At 51.3% G+C, this 15,275-nt stretch overlaps 1 protein-coding gene across 5 annotated transcripts in view; it reads left to right on the top strand.

Annotated features, from left to right (window-relative positions):
- The window catches only part of DLC1 (DLC1 Rho GTPase activating protein), a 221,154-nt gene that overhangs the window by 192,223 nt on the left and 13,656 nt on the right, over positions 1 to 15,275 (top strand). For all 5 annotated transcript variants that reach the window (XM_074228165.1, XM_074228166.1, XM_074228164.1 and 2 more), the window contains 6 exons: positions 15 to 86; positions 1,832 to 1,913; positions 7,561 to 7,624; positions 8,981 to 10,344; positions 11,146 to 11,313; positions 15,033 to 15,192. In XM_074228165.1, the coding sequence (XP_074084266.1) occupies positions 15 to 86; positions 1,832 to 1,913; positions 7,561 to 7,624; positions 8,981 to 10,344; positions 11,146 to 11,313; positions 15,033 to 15,192 (1,910 nt within the window). The remainder of the gene's footprint in view (positions 1 to 14; positions 87 to 1,831; positions 1,914 to 7,560; positions 7,625 to 8,980; positions 10,345 to 11,145; positions 11,314 to 15,032; positions 15,193 to 15,275) is intronic.

Genomic DNA, 15,275 nt, shown 5'->3' with positions numbered 1-15,275 from the left:
CTGTTCCCCTCCAGAAATTGAGGCCAAAGAAGCTTGTGACTGGCTGCGGGCAGCTGGCTTCCCTCAGTATGCACAGCTGTATGAAGGTGAGTGGGGAGGGAGCCCAGGGCTCTGCTTTTCTTAGACAGTCAGTGTATTATCATTATTTCCTCCTCATTAGAAAGAACCTAAGAAGCCACCCATTCTGGTGGACAGAGAGCGGGCCAACAGGCCAGGGAGACATGGGTTCTGCTCAGTGCTTGGCCCTCTTGGCTGGTTCCAGACAAGTCACTCATGGCTGTGCTTCAGGCCCCTCTCTTCAGAACCAGAGGTGCCAACCCACATTGGCATCGGGGATCCCAAGTCACAGACTTGGCTGCTCCTGGGAATGCTTCTGCCCTTCCCGCTTCTAGACCAGCTCCCTTGGAGGCCTGTGTCTGGAGGCATTTCTTACTTGAAGAGTGGTCATTGTTGTCACCTGCTAGTGCCTCAGTGGCCAACAGGCTGGGTTCCAGCTTCTGCTTGGGCTCTGCCACCTTGGTCTTTTCCCTTATTTGCCCTTTTACCAATCACTCCGCCTACGGGGGCTCAGGAAATGTTCACCAGGGTGACTGGGCTACTGATGCCCTTGTACCTGCCTTCATGTCTCTAAAATGAAGGCCACCTCCCCGGGACACAGCATCTTCCCACTTCCCATGATGAGCTTGGTTTCACCTGCTCAGGGTTCCCAGATTGACCAACTGCCTCCGCCATTTTATATCCCATTTCTGTGGAATGGTGTTTGGAAATGATTGAGGTAGAGAAGCAGCAGAGGGCCTTGTGTCTGGCAGCTTCCTGGGTGGCATGGCAAGGGTCTTCACTCTGGAGACCTGAAGTCAGGAAGATCTGAGATATTCACTAGTGTGTTTGGCGCTAGACAAGTCACTTTACTTCTGCCCACCTTAGTTTCCTCATCTGTAAAATAGATTGATTACTAGTACCTACCTCCCAGGGTCATCCTGACTATCAAATAAGATAATTATTATGTTTAGGCCTGGTATATAGTAAGTGCTAACTATATAAATGTTAGTGACTATCATCATTCTTTTTATTTGCTGGAAGGGATTTTTGAGTTTAGTCTGTTCCTGACCCCATTATTCTACAAATAGGGAAACTGAGGACTGAGTCCCAAGGCGCTTAAGTGACTGCTCCAAAGTGGTTCAGGTGGTCTGTATCAAGGGTGGGACTTGAACACAGAACCTTAGATTCCTCAGGAGCTGCTGGTATTTGTTCTCCTGTGACTTTCTTTCCATCTCATCCTTTATTTCCACAGGAAAACCTTGGGCTTAAAATTGCCTTTTTGGAACCCCCACCCCTCACCAGGGTCCGGCTGCCGGCCGCTGGATGAAAGTCAGTTCACTTTCTCTGGTCTCTGCTGGCGGTTGGAGCTTGGCTTTTTTGTTTCCTGGGGTCAACAAAGACAAAATACATTGTGTATACTTGTTCTCCCTCCCCTCTCTGTCTCTCTCTCTCTCTCTCTCTCTGTCTTTCTCTCTCTCTTTCTTTCTCTCTGTCTCTGTCTCTGTCTCTCTCCTCTCTCCTCTCTCTCTGTCTCTATCTCTTTGTCTCTGTCTCTGTCTCTTTCTCTGTCTCTCTTTTTTCCTCTGTTTCTCTCACACACACATCCCCTATCCTGCTCTCCAGTATGGTTTGGAGCTCCCCCACTCTCCAGAGTGTCTGCTCCCTCAAGGATCCCCATCTGACCTGATAGTCTTGGGGGAGGACAGTGACTTGGGCAGCTGCCTTCAGCCTGGTGGGCTCTCCCAGTGTGTGCCAACCACTTTCACAAAGGTTCATCTCTTGTTCCCCCCAGATCTCCTGTTTCCCATTGACATCACGGTTGTCAAGAGAGAACATGACTTCTTGGATCGAGACTCCATCGAGGCGTTGTACCGGTAAGTGGGAGCCATGGTCAGCTTCCTCCTCAGAGAGAGGCAGGAATTAGGGCATTGGGCGGGGGTGGGGGATATCTTGTCCTGCTCCTCAGGGCTTGGCTCTCCCAACCAGGCTGCTTCTCGTTTGAGTCTGTGTTCAGAGACATCCAGGCCTAGGGCTGCATCTACTGCTTTGTACAAACTGGCTGCTTCCTGCCCAGCCTCCACCTGGGGCCCTGAAGTTCTTCCCTCCTGCCAAACTAAGGCTCAAGGGAGGGAGGGGGGCAGACCAGAGAGGTCACCAGGATCTGTTCACAGCAGCAAGGGGGTGGGGGAGGGCCTTTCCTTCGTTCCAATACTTGAGGTACAGATAGGCTAGGAAGGGGGGCCCCCTTCCAGAGGCTTGGCGTGCTGCTGTTGAGGGGCCCCAGAGTAACTGTGAACCATGGGGGGAGGGAGGAAAGAGTGTGAGATCGGGGGACTCCTCAGGCTAAGCAATGGGGGGAAGAGGAGCTCTGGGGTCAGAAGACTGACCCTGGGCAAGACACTTCCCCTCTCATGCTTACATGATGGGGCTTCTTCCAGTTGAAGAAGCAGGATCACACTGCAGGGGCAGGCCCACAGCAGGAGAGACAGCAATAGCAACATAGGGGATGGATAGAACCTGGGCTTGAGTCAGGAGGAGCTGGGTACAAATCCTGCCATGCCCACTTGCTAGCTGCGTGATCTGGGGTCAGTCACTTTCTCTCTGCCTCAGGAATCCATTTCCTCATGTGTAAAACCAGGGGCTCAGACTTGATGTCTTCTGTGGTCCTATCCAGCACCAGACTACTAGTGATCTCTTCATGGCCCCCAACAGCCTTTATGTCTCCTCCTCCTCCTCCTCCTCCTCGTCCTTGACCTTGTCAGCCCAGCTCTGCTCTCTCGGACCTCTGCCAGTGGCTGTCTCACAGACATTTTACAGACAGCATATCCTAAGCTTAGCTCCTTCTCTTTGCCCCACACCCTCCCCTCTTCTGAACCTGCCTGTTTCTGCATTCCCTCCATAACCCCCACATTCTCTCCCTGGCCCCCACATTCTGTGCTTTCATGTTCTTTCTGTGACCCTCACACTCTTTCTATGGTCCCACATGCCCTCTCTGACCCCACATTCTCTCTGTGACCCCCATGTTCTCTCTATGGTCCCCACATTCTCTCTGTGAACCCAACACTCTCTCTATGGCCCCCACATACCTCCATGACCCCACCTTTTCCCCATGGCTCCCACATTCCCTTCATAACCCCCACATTCTCTCCATGGCCTTCATGTTCCCTCTGTGGCCCCCATACTCCTTCCATGACCCCACGTTCTCCCTGTGACCCCCACACTCTCTCTATGGCCCCCCACACCCTTCATGACCCCACGTGTTCTCCCCGTGGCTCCCACATTTCCTCCATGGCCCCACCGTGCATGAACTGAAGCTTCCATGCATGTATCCGAGATGAGGAGGAGTTAGGGTGGTGCCTTTGAAGCTCCCAGAAGAGCATCCCCCTTTTGTCCCTCACACTTCCTCCACCAGTTTGGCTCAAATGCTCTGGACAATGACTCTGGATAATAGCTTTGCGGCAGCTGGGAGGACGCTATTTCCCTTCCATCCTAGGTTTCTCCTGCCCATCGAATCTGGAGTGGGGTGAGAAGGGTGCCCTTGTGGGGCTCCCAACACCCCAGCTCTAGTGCCCTGGAGCTGCTGATGTGTTACTCCCCCGTTAGGCCTGGGTGCTCCCAGAGGCGAGGCTCAGGCTCTCTTTGGGCTACTTTTTTGGGTCTGCAGATCTCAACACTTGATAAACGCTCATTAGTTGATCAGCTGACTGACTGGTCAACATGAAGGGCAGCTCCAATAACAGCTCATGGGAATGAATTTGGAGCCCCGTCCTTAGAAGCAAAGAAACCTGCTCTGCATGTGTTGAGGTGGCAGAGGTGGAGAGGTGGGTCCCTGGAGAAGAGAGCAGCCCCATTGTAAGCCATGAGAGACCTAGGTCCTGCCTCAGTCACTTCTGTGACCTTGGGCAAATGACCTACTGCCCTCAGCCTCAGTTTCCTCATCTGTCAATGAGATCACACGTAAGCAGCTCATGGGATTGTGTGAGGATGAAATGTGATGATGTGGCTGCTAGAAGAGCTATTGTCACCTGGGGCACTGTGGGCAAGGCCTGGGGAATTGTCTAGGAGGGCACGGTCTGGGTCCTGTCATGGAGCTGGTCAGGATGGTGGGTGGTGACTTCAGCCAAGGCCCAAGGGGCCTGTGTAAGGCCCCTGAATAGGAGGCAAGCAAGGCTGACTTTGGCTCATGGTGAGGGTCAGCTCCCCATCCCAGGAGGTCTGTATACAGAGGCTGTTGTCAGGAGGCCTCTGAATGTCTGCTCTGGGAGGGCTTCTGCCAGGCATGCACCTGGGGCCCAAGGGAGCAGCCCCCTCTGGCACCATGGAAAGAGTTGGTCCACAGGGGTAGAGACCTGGGCTTTCCACAGAGAGATGACAGGCATTGATACAAAAATGTTTTGGACCCAAGTTGTATGACCACCCCTGCTTCCTTCAGCTGGGTAATGGAGGATCACTTGGACAGCATGCAGGCCCCAGATCTGTCAGGGTCTTGGGGTGGATTCTAGCCTGGCCTCTTGCACAAAGACTCATTGTAGCAGCATCTGTTTTTGTAGTAGTGCAGCCTAAGATGTCACTGATGCCAAGTTTGACTTCCCCCAGTTGGAAGCAGGGGTCGAGAGGGGACTGAGGCAGCACTAGCCCCAGAGCTTGGGGTGGGGGGGCACCAAGAGGGAAGGCCAGCTCTTCAGATCATTATGCCTCTTGGCAACTTTTACCTATGGGCAGTTGGGGTGAGGGAGGTGACAGTAAGGAAATATCTCTACCAACATAGATTGGCAGCTTTCTTACAATCGATGGACATGGAGGGTCGTCAGAGGTGCCATGACATTCTCAGGATCACACATTGCAATCAGCCAAAATGGTCCCTCTGACACTGACCCTTCCATGTGGACATGCCCCTCCTCATCATGAAAATCACATCCATCTTATTTTTTTTTAAATGAGGGCTTCTGCTAAGTTATTGAGAAGCCTTAACTCCAAGAGTTGGTAAGAGTCTTAAAATATTTTCTTGGAAGAATGCTGAATCATTTGGGCTCATTCAAAGTCCTGCCTTTAAAAAAGGTTTCTTCCAAATACTCCTTTTTTTACCTGGGATAAGCAAAGGCGCCTATTTCCTTCCTCTGGGACAGTTATCCTATTTCTGGGGCCATGGCTTCCTCACTTTCCCACAACCATGGAGACTTCATTCATTCCACTAGCCTCAGTTTTCCTTATGAAAATGAGGATATTGAAATAAAGTAGTCATGCCTAGTTCCATATAAAATCTCTATCTTTGGTTTTAATATCCCCTCATCTAGGACCCTCCTCTACTCCCTTACACAGCACACTTTCCCTTATTTAAAACAAATAAAAGAGCAGGGGAGGAGACACAGTTAATCAAAACCAACCAGCACACCACCAAGCTGTCAGCCCATGTACCGCCCCATGGCCCAAATCCCCTCTTCTAGAAAGAACTAGCCCCTGATTTGATTCTATTCTTTTTTGAAATGATGACTTCAGATTTTCATCATTTTGAGTTTATTGTGCAGTGTGGTACAAGTTTCTGATCTAGCCCCAATTTCTACCATTTCCCACTTTCCACCTTTGTCTTTCTCTTCCGAGTGTAGATTGTGCTTGATGCTTCCCCTTCTCAGTTGTTCCCCTTCCTTGCCTGCACCCCAAGTTCAGGGATCACTGGTGGAGAGCCCCATTGGAGGCCTGACGCCATGACTGAATGGTCCCAGAGAACTCTGCAGGTTCTCACCCTCCAGGCTGGCCTTGCACCCCAAGCTGGATCCATGAAAGGAAGCCCGAGATCCCTTGAGAGAATTCCCAAGCCAGCTGTTTAATTGAGGCCCAGAGCCAGGGCATCTGGGGACCCTGACTTTGTCCACCAGGTTCTCGCGAGGCCAGGGTTGCTCCCAGAAGTGCCTCTTTTCTCTTGCTTCCATCTCTTTCTTTCTCTCTCTCTCTCCCTCTCTCCCTCTCTCTCCCTCTTCCTCTTTTCCTGCTCCCCCACCCCCCTCTTTACTGGAAGAAGAGAATCCTCTCTGGAGCACACCCTGGGTTATCTGCTCTCCCGCCTGAGGCTTTCTTCTATAAACAGGATGCTGACCCCGGGAGCCTTTAATCTGCTCAGGGCCAGGAAGGCTTATCAATCAGTCCCCAGACATCAAAGGAGGCCTGGGCCAGCCTGCAACCTCACTCAGGTATTCCTGTGTGGACCTATAAATAAAGGCTGAGCCAGGAGGGGCAAATAGCAGAGGCTGGCCCCTACTGGGGCATTCGGGTGAGGCTTGTGGAGGAAGCACAAAAGGTGGGGGGCATCTGGAAGCCATTAGGGGAAGGTGAGTCTGAAGGCCCATGTCATTAACAGGGTGGCATACCAGCTAGCCAGGATATTGCAGAGTTGATTCATTAAAGCCCCAGTTATTCTATGACATTCCATGGACTTTTATTTGGGAATTTTGTTTTCAAGAAAATTAAGTTAAGGTTGGCCCCCAAAGTCAGTCTGGCCTATCTTTGTACACAGGAAGGAGGAGCCCAGGATGGGGACCATGGGACCACAGAGAAATCTGAAGGCATCCTTAAAATAAAAGGATTCAGCTTTGAATGCTTAGAGTCACAAAGTGCATTTTTTAATGAACTAGTTATATAATAAGTAGGTCCTGGAGTCGGATTGGCTGTTCAGGCTGTCTTTGTTAACAGAGAACCAGGTAGTCCTGCCCCCAAATGACCAAGCATGTGGGGGAGCTGGCATTGTGCTGCTCCCTCACCTGCATGGACGGTACTACATCTTCACCTAGGGAAGGGTGCCTACCCCTTGAAAAGGCTCACCCAATGTGAGGGGGAAAGGTCAGCCTCCCATGGGGCCTCTGGGAAGCTTATTACCCAGGGTGGGGGGTGGCTCTCACCAGGGCATCTGCCTGTCCATTCCCCTTCTCTTCTTGGGTGGGCATTTGGGGCATGGTAGAGGGAGGGGAGGAGCAAACTGTTGGCCTCTGCTCATAACTCAGTGGGACTGGACCCTCCAAAACAGATTTGTTCCAGGCTCGCCAGCTCCTAAAATGAGAAGGGGGGAGGGCCCATTGTGGTGTAGACAGTGACAGGCCATGGCGGGTAAGGGGCTGAACTGTAGATCTTTTGGTGGATGAAAGAGGAAAAGACCCCAGTCATTGGTCAATGAGTAAATGAAAAAAATACTCATGCTTTTCCAGCGCTAAGTATTGTGTTGAACACAGAGGCCCTGCCCTCGAGGAGCTTCTATTGCATCAGCCATGGTCAAGCCTCCAGGGAGTCCTTGGGCCCAGCTGGCCAAGGCCAGAGGCAGTTGGACCTGCCACTTCTCCATTTCCACCAATTAAACCTCTGCCTTCCATTGCAAAACCGTTTGACAGGGCCCAGTGATGGTGGTCTTGTCAGGACACAGACGGGCAGGAAGTGGCATGGGCAGCCCTGGCCACTGCTGGGGGGCAGGCAGGTGGGCTGGTGGGGAGGTGGCCTGACTCCACCCTGCTTTACTGAACATGAGTCTTTACTCCTCAGGCGCCTGAACACATTAAATAAGTGTGCAGTCATGAAGCTAGAGATCAGCCCCCACAGGAAGCGGGTAAGGATGTTGATGCCACCTGGGCAGGCATGTTCTGCCCCGGCTCCCTGCTGCTCAGGGGGCCTGGCGGCTTGGGGCCCAAAATCCTGGGGGACAAGGGAAGCCCCAGGGAGCTAGACACCCCTGCTCTGGAGGGGAAGCAATAGCCTGGCCTCCTTCCAGCCATGGAGACCACAAGAACCTGGAGAAATGAAGCTTGTCAGACCAGGTTGAGATCAGTCCCCACTGCTGCAGGAGCCCTGGATCTAGAGGCAGAGGGTCCCTTCAATCTGAGCCTCAGCATCCTTGGTTGCAAAAGGAGATCAGACTAGCTGATCTCTACAGTTTCCCTCAGCATTAGATAGATGTAGGGGTGTCTTCTCAGAGGACAGAACAGAGCAGCCCCAGAATGAGGACATCCCAACCACATGCAGGAACCCAAATTCTCTCTTCCCAAGAGGATGTGCTCCTCCAGGGAGAGGCTTCTCTTCTCTTTTTCTTTTTTATTTTTTTGCAAGACAATGGGGTTAAGTGACTTGCCCAAGGTCCCACAGGTAGGTAATTATTAAGTGTCTGAGGCTGGATTTGAACTCCTGTCCTCTTGACTCCAGGGTTGGTTCTTCATCCACTATGCCACCTAGCTGCCCCAGGGAGAGGCTTCTCAGTAATAACCCTGGCTCCTTTGCCTTGCCCCAGCCCCACCCCCCAGGTATATGAAGTTAGGTGTTGTTGACTGTGCAGAAAAGTAACCAAGAGGCCCCCAAAAGGTCCTCCCTCTGCTGTCTCTTGTGCTAGGGAAGGGAAGGCAGGCCTCTGGGCCTCAAAGGATACATGGGGACCCAACCCAAGATCTGCACATTTGATGTGGCTATCAAGACAACCAGGCCCGGGGGATGTGCTCTGAGGTGGGGGCTTCCCAACCAGAGGGATGGCAGAGCCCAGAGACCTCAGCTTTGGGAAGGGCTTCAGTAGGTATGGGGGAGAGCCCTTCAAACATGGAGGGGTGGAGTCAAGTGAGTGTGTTTCAGAGTGTCTGGAGGGTACATATTCACATTCTTGCTCTCTTTTACACACACACACACACACACACACACACACACACACACACACACAAACAATCATACGTCCATTCTCATTCTGGAGAGACAGAAGAAACAGAGACTGTCCTGGGTTAGCCCTTGCTCTAACCTGGTTCTAGGTGGACATTGTCCCCAGTCCAGGACTCCCTTTGACCTCAGGGACTTCCACTGTGACCCAAGGAGCAGCTGCTCTGGGCTCCTGGCAGCCCTCCCAGCCCATGCCCCTGGTATAGAGCTTCTGCAGTATTCCATATTAGAAGTAATATGGCTTCCACATCTTTCCCTCCTTTCTTTCCAGAGTGAGGACTCAGATGAGGATGAGCCGTGCGCCATCAGCGGCAAGTGGACTTTCCAAAGGGACAGCAAGAGATGGTCCAGGATGGATGAATTTGACATCTTCCCTCCAATGGCTGGCCTGGCTGCTGGGGCTCAAGGCAACCAGGCCTTTGTTGCTACTGCTAGTCGAGAGAGCCTGCTGACCGAGGTGAGCGAGGGCCAGGAGCTGGCCTCTGTCCGCAGTCTCGGCAGCGCCAGCAGCCTCCCACTGGAGCCTGGCACACCCCGGGCCAACTCTGTGGTGAGCATCTGCTCCTCGGGCCTCCAGGAGGGTTCCCTGCCGTCCTCCACCGAGCTGCCAAGCATCCACCCCAAAGCCCAGGGGCAGCCTGCCAAGGCCAAACCGAGAGGCTTGCTCAAAAGGATGGAGAGCCTGAAGCTCCGGCGTTCCCATGCCAGCCGGCCCAAGGCGGTTCCTCCAAAGCTGGGCCTGGTCATCAGCAGCCCCATCCTACAGGAGGGGGCTGGCCAGGAGAAGCTGAAGCATCTGCACTGCGTGGAGATCTCCAGCCTGGGTGGCGGTCACTTCAGTGTCCCAGGCGTCCGCAAGAGAAGCATCTCCAACTCCACCCAGACCAGCAGCAGCAGCAGCAGCCAATCTGAGAGTGGCAGTGCTGTCAGCACCCCAAGCCCCGTGACCAGGACTCGTAGTCTCAGCACCTGCAAGAAGAGGGGTGGGATGTACCTGGAAGGCTTTGACCCCTTTGACCATGCGGCCTTTGACAGCATCCTGGAGCAGAACCTCAGGAACCGGGAAAGCTGCCCCGAGGACATGGTGTTCTACATTCCTGAGGACCACAAGCCGGGCACCTTCCCCAAGGCCCTCTCCAATGGTCGAGTCCCCTCCCCGGGCAACGGGGGCTCTGTTGCAAACTGGAGGGCAGGGAGCTTCCCCAGCCATGGCAGGGAGGGGGCCAAGGGGCTGCGCAGGCGCAATTCCTCCTGCTCCATGAGCAGCCGCCTCAGCGTCTACGACAACGTGCCGGGCTCCAGCCTCTACTCCAGCTCCGGGGACCTAGCTGACCTCGAGCAGGACGACATCTTCCCGGAGCTCGATGACATCTTGTACCACGTGAAAGGAATGCAGAGGATTGTCAACCAGTGGTCAGAGAAGTTCTCTGATGAGGGGGACTCAGACTCGGCTCTGGACTCCGTCTCTCCCTGCCCTTCTTCTCCCAAGCAGATTCACCTAGAGGCTGACACTGACCGTACCTCACCTAGTGACCTGGACAGTGTGGGGAACTCTCTGAATGAGACTGAAGAGCCCTCTGACCTCCAGGAGAGGCGGGACTCTGGTGTGGGCGCATCTCTGACTCGGTCCAACAGGTGAGAAGGTTGCTTTCTGCCATGTAGGGAGGGTTCTGTCTGGCCAGAAGGGGAAGAAAGCCAGAGAAGCTGGGGAACTGTTATCTGGCTAGGAATGAAGAGGCCTCATGGCAGAGAAGAAAAGGAATAGGACCTGGAGTCAGGAGGGGCCCCTGGGAGAGTTCCTTGACCTCTCTGTCTCAGCTTCCTCTTGTGTCCTCGAGGGGATGGATTCGATGACTTTTAAGGTCCCTTCCAGTGCTAGGCCTCAGATCCTTGGATCCCACGATACTTTTCTGAGGAAGGCACTGGTCCTATAAAAACCTCTCCTTCCTTAGGAAGGGGGATTCTTCTTCCTCACTCTGTCATTCAAAGAGGCCCTTTCTGCTGGGCCTTCCCCCAAAGAGGTTCTAGAGATAAGCCTTTCTCCACTGAGCTCAGAGACACCCCAAAGGTCCTAGTTGGGGTCACCTATGGTGCTCTGTCACTTCTAACAGAGGTTAGCAAGGTCAGATTCCCTCCACACCTTGACCACAAGGAGGACTCTTTGCCAGTCCTATGTAGCAGGGAGGAGAGGTTGTGGGGATAAGGACTGGGGAAGAAAAGGTGTATTAATAATACAGGTTAGGCAATTAAGCACCACAGTAGAGAGAGGTTAGGACTTGAAATCCAGAGGCCGTGGGTTTGAATCCTGCTTCAGACACTTCTTAACGGTGTGATTCCATTGTGACCTCAGTGAGAAAACCTAGATACTTATGCAAATGCTTAATTTTTATTGTTAGTGTCAGGATGAAGACTTTTGGTTTCTCTGCTTCATTACAGGCCCAGGCTAAGCTGGCAGAGCTCCCAGCAGCCTAGCACAAGCTCTGCAGTACCACAGATCACCTGCCAGTCTGTGGCTCAGATGAACCTATTGCAGAAGTATTCACTCCTCAAACTGACGGCCTTGCTGGAGAGATACACGCCATCCAACAAGCATGGCTTTAGCTGGTGAGTTCCGGGACCCAACAATACCCAGAAAATGGGTGGCTTCAAGATTTGAGCACTTGTATGGAGCATCTGTGCTTGCATCCCCCAGCAGGATGACTACAGTTATTCAGCTGATAACAGAAGTCAGGAGAAAATAATGGGAGGGACTGGTTACCCCTAAAAGGGAAGTCAGTTAGATTGGTGAGAAGAAACTAGACGTCTGCTATGCACCAGGCATGGGCAGATAGTTACAAAAGTGAAACCACTGCTGCCTTCAGTAAGCTTATTTTCCCCAGGAGAATTAGAAATTGTTTCTAGATAAGTAACTACAAAGAAGGGGTTCAAAATAAAACAAAGTGGGGAGTGATCCTGGGTGGGCAGGGGGAGAAGGAGGAACAAGAAGGGAGCTCTGGCCTCCAATAAGGATATTATTCTGATTATGTAGAACAGTTCCTGCTGAGGTAATGGGGTAGGAGATGAAATGTCACAGTTTGGGTAGAGCAGGAAATGTGAGATTAATCAGAGTAAAATGAGTAATCAGAATGGTGAGTGAAAGCGTATCATACTGTAAAGAGGAGTTTGGAGATCATGGAAAATCACCAAAGTGTCTTAAGTAAGGGAATGACCCAGAAAGGACTAGACTTTGTAGCAATAATCCAGATGAGAAGGGGAGAAGGACTGAATGAGGGTGGGAGCTACATGAGTAGACTGAAGGGGGCAGAAGAGAAAGGTTTTTGGAAAAAACAATTGATTGAATAGAATGGGACATGGTGAGAATGAAGAGTTGAGGATGACTCACAGGCAGAGAACCAAATGGGGTTGACTGGAAAGATGGATGGTTGTGGTTTGGATGGAAATACCAATGTTGGAGGTATACAGTTTTGGAGAATGCCTTCTGTCTTATATATGTCGAGTTTAAGATTCCTAGGGGGACATACCAATAGAGACATCTAGCAGCCAATGGGAAATATGGGCTGCCAATGGAGATTTAGGAATCACCTGTAGAAATGATCATTAGGGGTTGATAGGATCACCAAAAAAGGTGTAAAGAGAGAGAAAAAAAAAAGCTTTCCTCCTTAGGAAAGAGTGATACTTAGCATGAGGGAAATGAAGAAAGATCCATCCAAAAAGGCAGAGGAGTAGGCAGGCACATAAAAGGAAAACCAGGAGGGAGAAATGTCTCGTTGACCAAGGAAGAAGAGAGACAATCCATGATGAGCACATGATGGTCAGCTGCATCCAAAGTTACATAAATGTCTGAAAGAATAGTGGCAGTTGAGAAGAGGCCTTTGGGATAGCACTTAAGAGATCATTGGGGGGGCTAGGTGGCATAGTGGATAAAGCACCAGCCCTGGAGTCAGGAGTACCTGGGTTCAAATCCGGTCTCAGACACTTAATAATTACCTAGCTGTGTGGCCTTGGGCAAGCCACTTAACCCCGTTTGCCTTGCTGAAAAAAAAAACCCTAAAAAAAAAAGATCATTGGGGTCCTTTGAGAGGACCATTTTAGTTGCATTGAGAATCAGAAACCAAGCTGAAAGGGGTTGAAAAGGAAATAGGAGCTGAGGTGAAGGCAAAAGAGTTGAACCAGGAAAGGAAAAAGAGCTATGGGATGGTAGTGGAAGAAGGGACAGCAGGGTTGGTAGTGGAAGAAGGGACAGCAGGGTCATGGGAAGACTTTTTAAGGATGTGGTTGATCCAAGAAAGTATGGAGAGAGCAAAGGGATAAGATAAGGGGAGAATGGAGATGAGAGAGAGCAGAATGAAGACTATAGTCTCCTGGCCTTAAGGGCTCAAGGTTTAGGTATTGGCCTTGTCAAAGAAAAGAACTTCTGCCCTCAGAGCTAAAGCAAGAGAGGCCAGAATGAGTGAGTGCATAGATGCCTCATCATCTTCAGCACCACTCTAATGGGTTCTGATGCTGTGTGTTGATGATGGCTGTGTCTGTCCACAATGACTGGAACAGGGCAGTTGGGTGCATTCCAGGTTTCCAACCATCTTAGAAGACTGCCCACTGTAAAACATGACAAAGACAACAACACTAGTTCTGCCTCTTTCCCTCCTGAAGAGGAGAGGACAGTCAGATGGGACATCTCTTTTGGTGACCTCACAAGTAATGGATTCAGGGAAGCCTTGACAGGCTTTGGAAGCCAGAACATTATAAAAACCATAGGTCATTCCATGGAACCTGGGAATATCTTCCCTTTGGTCTAAGGACTTGATCCTCTAAAAGATTTGAGGATGGGGAGGAGACCCCTAATTTTAATGCATTTTGGTGAACTAATTGCAGCAACCTGGCCAGAGGGTACCCTGCCTACCTACTGGGGCACTCCTGGGTCTCTCTGCCACCTCTGGACTCAGGGTTTAGAGCCTATCCCCAGGAGCAAAGAAAGCATCTCTGTTCCAGGGCTGAGCTTTGGAGCCTCATGGCACAGAGGATTCATTTATTCCAAATGACTGAAATAAATATGTGCTGGACAGCCTCTCCCATGTGCCTCTGATTCTCAGCGGAGACCATCCTCTGTGCCTGACGCCAGGCTGCCTCTCTCCCCTTACAAGGCAGGCATTGTACGCCTTGGATCAGTAATGCCAGAGGCCATGCTCCGTGAAAATCCAGCCCTGATGCCTCAACATCCCCAGAAAGCTAGGGCAGTCTGGCTGGGACATGACAGCTTACTGGTACTTGAACAGTAGCCCCTGGTACTCAAGAGAATGGTGTATTTTAATATTGTTTAAGGGGAAAAGTCAGTTATTTCTTCCCCATTCATAATCCAACTTAAATGTCTCTTATTGAATTGTGGGAGCAGGAAAGTGTTTGAGCTGCTTGTGTTTGGGAAGGAGGACATAGTCCTTCCTTCTCAGTCTTTCTCATCCTTCTCATTCCTTTCCCACAAGGTTCTGGGAAGGCTGGCCTTTGATAACCTTCAATGGATCAAACCAATTTCTCAGTAGTCCCCCATCCAGGTTTAGGGAACCCAAGGTAGACCCCAAACACATGACCCCTTTCTCATTCTCAGGGGCCATGAGCCAGAGGACCCTGGGGCCTTCCCCATTTTACTGTTTCATGGGAGTGTGGGGAAAAGCCAAAGATATAATTGGTCATTTTTTTCAGTTAATCTCTTTTTTTTCTCACTCCTCCCCCTCCCCCACATAAATTTTGAGCAAATTTAAAGATAAAGCATTCCTTCAATGGTGCTGCAGAGTCTGACAAAGCAAATTCCCATCTTGGCCATATCCCAAAATGTGTGAAGAGAGAGGACACAGGTAAAGTCTTTTACAAACCTTGAAGTCCTGTATCTTCTTATTGCTATTATGATTATTCTGGGATGAGAATGGTAGAGTCAGATCTAAAGGTGCTAAGGTCATAACTAGAACATTTACAGAAGAGGAAACTGAGGTCCACCTACAGTGAAGTCACACAGGTATTATTAAGGGTAATGTACACGTCGACCTACATCAAGGTCTTCAAAACACTTTTCCTCACAGCCATCCTGTTCCACACACACTGGACATGAGTTTGATCTCCATTTACAGCTAGACAAGCTGAGGGTCAGAGAGGTGAAGCCATTGGCCCATCCCCCTCAGCTGCTGAGTAAGAGAGCACTTGTCTAGGACATTCAGCTGAGGACCAGCTCCTCTTCCCCGCTCCCTCCCCACCCTCTAGCTCTGCTTCCCCTAAGTTGCCAGAGACTTGGGACCCATGAAAGGTAACCACGTCTTCCTCTTTTGCCCCTGGCCCAGGGCTGTGCCCAAGTTTATGAAAAGGCTCAAGGCCCCAGACTACAAGGACCGGACCGTGTTTGGGGTCCCACTGTCTGTTCATGTGCAGCGGACAGGACAGCCCCTCCCCCAGAGCATCCAGCAGGCCATGGGCTTCCTTCACAGCCAGTGCTTGGACCAGGTCAGTGCCATAGTCCCTAGGGTTGGGGTGGGCTGCCAAGCTTCTCATCAGATCCTCAACCTGCCTCCCTCACTAACCTGCCC

This window comes from Macrotis lagotis, chromosome 3, assembly GCF_037893015.1.
Source record: "Macrotis lagotis isolate mMagLag1 chromosome 3, bilby.v1.9.chrom.fasta, whole genome shotgun sequence".
Lineage (NCBI taxonomy): Eukaryota > Metazoa > Chordata > Mammalia > Peramelemorphia > Peramelidae > Macrotis > Macrotis lagotis.
The sequence above is the reverse complement of the archived record's forward strand: the minus strand, read 5'-3'. Positions and strand labels throughout refer to the sequence as shown.